This window comes from Elephantulus edwardii, unplaced genomic scaffold (genome assembly GCF_000299155.1).
Source record: "Elephantulus edwardii isolate Elephantulus edwardi_28Jun2011 unplaced genomic scaffold, EleEdw1.0 scaffold00067, whole genome shotgun sequence".
In the NCBI taxonomy this organism is placed as follows: Eukaryota; Metazoa; Chordata; class Mammalia; order Macroscelidea; family Macroscelididae; genus Elephantulus; species Elephantulus edwardii.
This window is the reverse complement of record NW_006399817.1, coordinates 2,872,684-2,880,272: the sequence shown is the minus strand read 5'-3', so window position 1 is coordinate 2,880,272 and position 7,589 is coordinate 2,872,684. Positions and strand designations below refer to the sequence as shown.

General features: G+C 34.9%; 1 protein-coding gene across 1 annotated transcript in view; it reads left to right on the top strand.

The window, feature by feature from the left end:
* Positions 1 to 1,750: 1,750 nt before the first annotated feature.
* Positions 1,751 to 7,589, top strand: part of LOC102845980 (taste receptor type 2 member 14-like) — a 35,184-nt gene continuing 29,345 nt past the window's right edge. The window contains exon 1 of the mRNA XM_006888464.1: positions 1,751 to 2,613. Coding sequence (XP_006888526.1) covers positions 1,751 to 2,613 — 863 coding nt within the window. The remainder of the gene's footprint in view (positions 2,614 to 7,589) is intronic.

Here is a 7,589-nt window from a genome sequence, read left to right as displayed (position 1 = left end):
TGTTTCTGTTGAGGTTTTTATCTTCCAATTCATTGATCTGTGCTCCATCTCTTCTGTTCTACTTGTTTGTTCCTCCAGCATGTAGGACACATCTACCATTTCAGTCTTAACATTCTGGATTGCTTTTTTATATATTTCTGTTGTTTCTAGTACTGTGTTGGCTGTACCCTCTCTATATTGTGATGATTTTTTTAAGTTCTTTTGCCTCTTTATAGTTTCAATTCTTTCTTCTATATTTTGCATTTTCTTCTGTAGTTTTACAAGTTCCTCCTCTTCACTATATTTCTTCTGGCTCCATGGATCTGGAGTGTTTGCTTTCATGGTGATTTCCATTGTTTCTTCCATCTCTTGCACCTTCTTTTGTAGAAGTTCAGATAACTCTTCAATATATTTCTTCTGATTTTCTACCTTTAGGTTATTCCCTTTATTTGTTGCTTTCATTGTTTCTTCCACTGTCTGTACTTTTCCTCCATAGACGACTGAATGTTTCCATATCAACATATATCATCTGCATTCTTTACTCTAGCGTATTCATTGAGTTTGCAAGATTCTCTGCTTTTTTTTTAAGAAGGCTTAATTTGTGTTTTCATGATGTTTGAAGCTGTCTGGTGCTTCCTTGACAGTATGTGAAGTTTCTCTTGATAAACATTAGGTCTTTTCTATTGTGTCTGCATGAGTTGTCAGTCATTCTTTTCTTTATGGTGTTATTGATTAGTTGCTAGGTTAGAATGCTCAATCTATAGAGTGATCCACTCATACTATTGGAAGTCTTTCCTGGGAAATTTGCCTTCCGTAAGGCTCTACAGGCTCTCTCTGTTATGCACAGAAACTCTCCAGTAATCTTGCCTTAATGCAGCCCCTGTCCCAAACTCTATTGTCCTCCTTCATCTATGGAGTAGCCAAATGGTATGAAACTAGGTGCATCACTTGAGCATAGTTTCTTTCTAGGGTGATTTCAAGTCAGCTTTATTTTTTGCAGCTCGATGTGTCAATTGATAAAGCTGAAAAAGTCTTTTCCCTTCTTGTGGCTCTGTGTCCCAAACTCTGTTATCCTGTTTGGTCCCTGGGATGTCCCCACTGCCATGGAGGCAAGGATTCACAATTGGAGTGACCTATCTCTGGGGAGGGTTCAGTCCCTTTTCCTACAAGCACCCCAAAGGGCTTGCTCTGGTGCTCTCTCTTCTGAAGCTTAATATCTTCCTTTTCCTTGGGGTGGCAAGAGATTAGTGCTGTCAATTGACACAGTTTGCATACAAGGAGGTCTTAAATGAGGTGGTGATGCAGGTGACACATCACAGCCAGGCAATGTGGTACAGACCAGCAATGTGCATGTGGCACAGCTGTAATATTTCTTGACCAGAATAAATTTGTGAGATTCAAATGTATTTAGAGTTTTGATGAGATCAAAAGACAAAAACAATGAAAATGAATATCTCTTTATTTGCATGTTAACAAATGAGAGTTCAGTTTTCCCTTTATTATCAGTTACAAAACATCATAGTCTACACCAAAGTATGCAGTATGTGGACTGAAGCTTACTTGAGTTATCAGAGAAAAGAGAACTATTTTCACAGGGAAATCTATAAATGTATTCATTAGTTCACCTTGCTGTTTGCTGGTTGGATAATGAGCGTGAGATTTGAAAGATATATATTTCTGGAGAATATTATATAATTATATAATCTATATCTCAGTCAACTCAACATCATATAACAACACTCTCTGTCTCTGTCTCTCTCTCTCTATCGACATGATAACTGTCTCACAGATCATACTTGGATTCATTGTAAGTACTGAAATTGTATTTGGAAATTTTGGGAATGGATTGATAGTACTTGTGAACTGTGCTGGCTGGGTCAAGAAAAGAAAAATTTCTTCAGCTGATAAAATTCTCACTGCTTTGGCAATCTCCAGGATTTTTCACCTCTGGGTAATGCTTACATATCTTTACATATCTATTTTTGATGTAGATTTATTTTTAGATAAAACGTGTTTGATAATAAGTTGTAACGCCTGGACAGTAAGCAATCATTTTAGTCTATGGTTTGCTACAAATCTCAGTATCTTTTATTTTCTCAAAATAGCCACTTTCTCTAACCCTATTTTTCTCTACCTAAAATGGAGAGTTAAGAAGACTATTTCATTCTTATTTCTGATGGTCTTGCTCTTCTGGTGTTTTAATACTGCACTGATAAACATACAACTTAATATCTGGATTAATGAACATGAAAAAAACATGACTTACAGTTTAATGGGAAGTGACTTTGCACAGTTTGCAAGTCTTACTGTCTGGATTATAGCTATTTTCACTTCCATACCCTTTACTGTGTCCCTGATAACATTTCTCCTGCTGATATTCTCCTTGTGGAAACATCATAAGAAGATGACACTCAATGGAAAAGGACACAGAGATGTCAGCAGCAAGGCCCACATAAAAGCTATGCAAACTGTGATCTCCTTCCTCTTACTATATGCAGTTTTTTTCCTGTCTTACTTCATACCTGTTTGGAGATTTCACAGTCAGAAAAGAATCATTCTTTCTATATTGAGCCAAGTTCTTGCACTTTTTTATCCTTCAGGTCACTCGATTTTGTTGATTCTGGGAAACAAAAAGCTAAGGCAAGCCTCTCTTTTGGTATTATGGCCACTTAGGTGCAAGTTCAGGGACTTTCAGTTTCATAAACTATTTAAGTGATTGTCTTGCGTATTCTAGAGTTAAAAAGGTTGATAAATTCTTATCAAATAGTTTATACTTGTCAAATGTTCTTTTGTTATGTTCAAGTTCTTGAATTTTATAAAAGCTTTTCTAGAACATATATTACTGAAACATGCTACAACTTAACAATGTATGATTTTTGTTGTTGTTGTTATGTGCCATTGAGTCATCTGTGACCCACAGTGACCCTATGTACAGCAGCTCTTAAGCCTGCTCTATCCTGAGCCTGTATCAACTGACTTAAACACACGTGCCCCCATTACACTAGTTACTGTATCAATCCATCTCATCCAAGGTTCCAAGGATGATGTCATTCTCCAAGGACTAGGCCCTCTTGGCCATTGCCCAATGTATGTGAGACAGAGCGTCAACATCCTAACCTCCAAGGAGAAAATTGGTTTCACCGTCTCCAAGACATATCTATTTGTTTTCTTGGTGGTCTATGGTATGTTCAAGACTCATCTCCAGCACCACTCAAAGGTATCAATTCTTCTTCTCTCATCATTAGTCTTTGTCCAGCTCTTCGATGCATAGAAGTAATTGTGAAGACCACAGCCTGGATCAGGCACACTTTAGCCTCTAGACTGATATCATTGCTTCTCAGTACTCTGGACTGGTCCCTAACAGCAGATTTTCTTCATCTTGTGATTTCCTGATTGCTGGTGCCAAGAGTGTTGATCGTGGAGCAAAACAAACTGTAACTAATAACAACTTCAATCTCTTCAGTGGTAAGAATTTTCGTCTTCTTGGTGTTGAGCTTCAATCCATATTGAAGACTACAATCCTTAACTTTCTGAAGCAAGTGCTTCAGGTCCTCTTCAGTCATTGCCCAGCTCTTTAATGCATAGCAAGTAGTTTTGAAGACCATGGCCTGGATTAGGAACACCTTAGTCTCTAGACTAATATCATTGCTTCTCAGAACTCTGGAGAGGTCCGTAACAGCAGATTTTCCCAATGCAATTTGGTTTTTTATTTCCTGACTACTGGTGGCAAGAGTGTTGATTGTGGAACCAAAGAAGCTGCCATTTGGCCCAGTGGTGAGAATCTTTTTCTTCTTGATGTTGAGCTTCAATCCATAATAAAAACTACAGTTCTTGACTTTCTGTAGCAGTGTGTCAGGTCCTTCTCAGTTTTAGAAAGCAAGGTTGTGTCACCTGCATCAAGTAGGTTGTTGATACATTTTCCTCCAATCCTGATGACACATTCTTCCTCATAAAGCCCAGTCTCTCAAATGATCTTTTCTGCATATAGCTTGAAAAGATATGCAGACAGAACACATTCCTGACTCACTCCTTTCCTGATTTTGAACCATGCAGTGTTTTCTTGCTCAGTTGTGATGACTTCTTCCTGGTCTGAGTATAGGTTTTCATGAGTACAATTAATTGTTCTGTGATTCCCATTCTGCTCAAAGTTAGCTTTTGCTTTTTTGTGATCCACATGAAAAATAAGAGGATCATCTCTGAGTAATCAATAATTTATGGTTTTAAAACAACTTTGTATTGAGAAGCTAAAGAGAGAATAAGAAAATAAGAGCCATTTAAAGATAACATGAAAGAAACATGATCATAAAAGATTGTTACTAATTTGAAATTTTCAGTGATTATTTCTTTGAAAGATTGGTATTATGATAAATAACACCAGTTATTTATTATGACAGCATCATTTATCCAATAAATACTGAACAGACACAATTTTAAATATTGGGAATACAGAAATGAATAAATGAGTAATCTGATACATATGTATACACAACACCCAAATTAACTTTTGTTCTAAAAATATGCTTTTTAGTACCTTATCTGTTTACTGTCAACTGGAAAACACTATTGGATATTTTTTTTAATTCAGTATTGAAGAGACAGAGCCCTTTTCCTTATATTATTTCTACTTTTTTGAGAGGTACTGGCAAAAAATATAAATAGGTATTAACTTCCTATAGGAATCTCATTGTCCAATCTAGTCTTTTCAGAAAAGGAAAGGATTCCTGTGGCATGACCTCTGGAGTCAAAATACTCCGATGAATTTATTTTCAATTTCTGAACATCACTCTTGATGTGATCTCTCTTTTGGTATTAGAAATAGGTTCCATTCTTCCTTATCACAAGACATCCCACGTAAGATTGTTAAAGAAATTATAATAAATAATTTCAAATTTTTGCATTATTTTCCACATAATAACATGAGAAACATAAAACTCTATTCTTGACATTGTTGTTGTTGTTAGGTGCCACCAAGTCAAGTATAACTCCTTATGGGCAAAAGATCTGAATCCTCTTTTATCCTGTGCCAGCCTCACACTTCCTGACACACAAGAGCCCATTGCACCAGTCACCATGTCAATCCCCCTGGTTGAGGGTCTTCCTCTCCTTAACCAGTCCTCCACCCTTCCCAACATCATGTCTTTGTCCAAGGAATACCCCCTCCTAGTAATATGTCCAAAGTATGTGAGGTGAAACCTCATCATTCTTGCCTCCAAAGATCCCTCTCCAAGATATTCATTCTCTTGACCATCGATGGAATGTACAGTACTCTTCTTCAAGACCACAGCTTAAATTTATCAATTTCCCCCCTGTCATCCTTATTTATTGTCCAGCTCTCAGATGCATAGAAAGTAACTGGAAAGACTATGTTCTGAATCGGATGCACCTTAGTGTTCAAACTGACATCCCTACTCTTCAATAATTTTGAAAGTTCCTTAACTGTAGATTTTCCCAGTGTAACTGCTGGTACCAAGGATATTAATTGTGGACCCAAGGAAGATTAAGCTATTGACAGTTTCAATTTTCCTTTCTTAGAATTGCTCAAATTGTACTATTACTTTCCCCTAGCATCATCATTACACTCATTTCTTCTGTAGTGATGCTTAGGAAAACACCTAACAATAACAACATATAGGAAAATTTGAAATTCCTTCTTGTTCCTTGAGAACTGTTAAAATGGCAGAAAATTGTTTGGCATACTTCTGAATAGCAAGGTTGATATCTTTGAACTAGTCAGCAAACTATATTACCAGATATGTTTTCGTTTGCAGTGAAACTGAATTTATGCAATCAGCAGGACTGAAGATAAGTCTTGGCTTTCAGTTTATTAATTTAGCACATATATAAATATATCTCCGTTTCCTCTCCTACCTAGAAATTAAGTTCTGTAGTATCAGTAATCTTGTTTGCCCTCCCCCCCACACACACAAGTAATAAGGAGACTGCTCAGCAAAAAATTTTTGTTTTTTAATGCACCATGTTAGGAATTAAGGTAAAGCAAAGTCATATAAAATAAAAAGGTTTATGCTCATAATACCAATTTCTTTCCACCAGGAAGAATTTTCCAGTGCTAGTATGTCAATCTTCATTAAAGTAGGAATTTCCATGAAAATATAAGGAATATAAGAAACATCAAGAAGACTTGGCTCACAGCTACATCAGCCTAGGGAAAAAGTTAGATAAAGTATCTATCTGTATCTATACTGAATGCTTTGAATTTTTTCTATGTCAATTGGCATGTGATTAATATGTAGAGAAGATAAAAAAATATGTAGAGAAGATAACTGATTTTTTAAAGTGGATATAAATGACTTTATTAAACTGTGATGTCTGTGTTTTAAACTGATTCCCTTGACTTTTGCAGATAGAAAATGATATCCATACAATAATTATTTCACTTATTTTTAATTATAATTTTGTATTTGGCTATTTGTGTTGACATACTATTAAATGATTCAATTACTTGAAATGTTAAGTAATTGTGGAAATAATTATTTTTGTTTGTAAGTAAGGCTAATTTAGCATTTTATCAATTAACATAATACTGATGTGGCTTCAAAAGAAACATTTAAAAAATAATCCTAAGAGAAAATTATTTTCTTCCTCTCTTTCTTAGTGGTACTCTAGTAAGGTAATTTATTAAGATTATCATGTATTTTATTCTCTGATTTATTAAAATAATAATATATGCAAATAGTTGTACAATAAAATGATATCTCTCCAAGAATGTTTAATAGAATATAACAATTAGAACATTATTTAAATGTTCTATAATAAAATTGTGGCCATCCAAGGAAAGCTGAAATTGAAAAAGAAATAATGTAATGATGACAGCCACTATAAAATGAGGGAAGAAAATGAATCTTAATAACTTGTGAAATCTTATTTTAGAAATTATATACCAAATGCTAATTTATTAGTATTTTCAAAGTGTTAAATTATTTGATTATATTCTTTATATTGGACTAAATCTAAGGTTTGAATTAAATAATATAATGTTCCATCCAAAGAAGACTGGGACTATTTACTATACACAACTCCTCACTGAAAGTGCAACTAATATGTTTGTTTAATTTAGATGAAAGATAAATCATAAGGAGAGGATTAGGATGGAAGAAGCAATGTTATAACAATTAAATGTTTAGATATGTTGAGAAAGTAAGTATTGACTTATATATCAGATATAATAAAAATGAGCAGTTAATAGTTTAAAGGAGGCAATATGGTGCTTTCTTAAAAAGTTGGAAATAGAAATACCATTTAACCCAATAATTCCACATTAGGAATATGCCCTAAAGACACCAGATCTGCCGCCTGAACAGATATATGCACACACATGTTTATTGCTGCATTATTCACAATAGCAAAGAGATGGAAACAATCCAAGTGCCCATCAACAAATGAATGGATAGAAAAACCATGATATATTCACACAATGGAATACTATGTAGCACTGAGAGACAAGGAACTCATAAAACATGACACAACATGGATGACTCTGGAGGATATTATGCTGAGTGAAATATCTCACTCACACAAGGACAACTATTGTATAACACCACTGTTATAAAACAGGATTGACATGGAGTTTGGGGGTAAACCAAGAAAAGAGG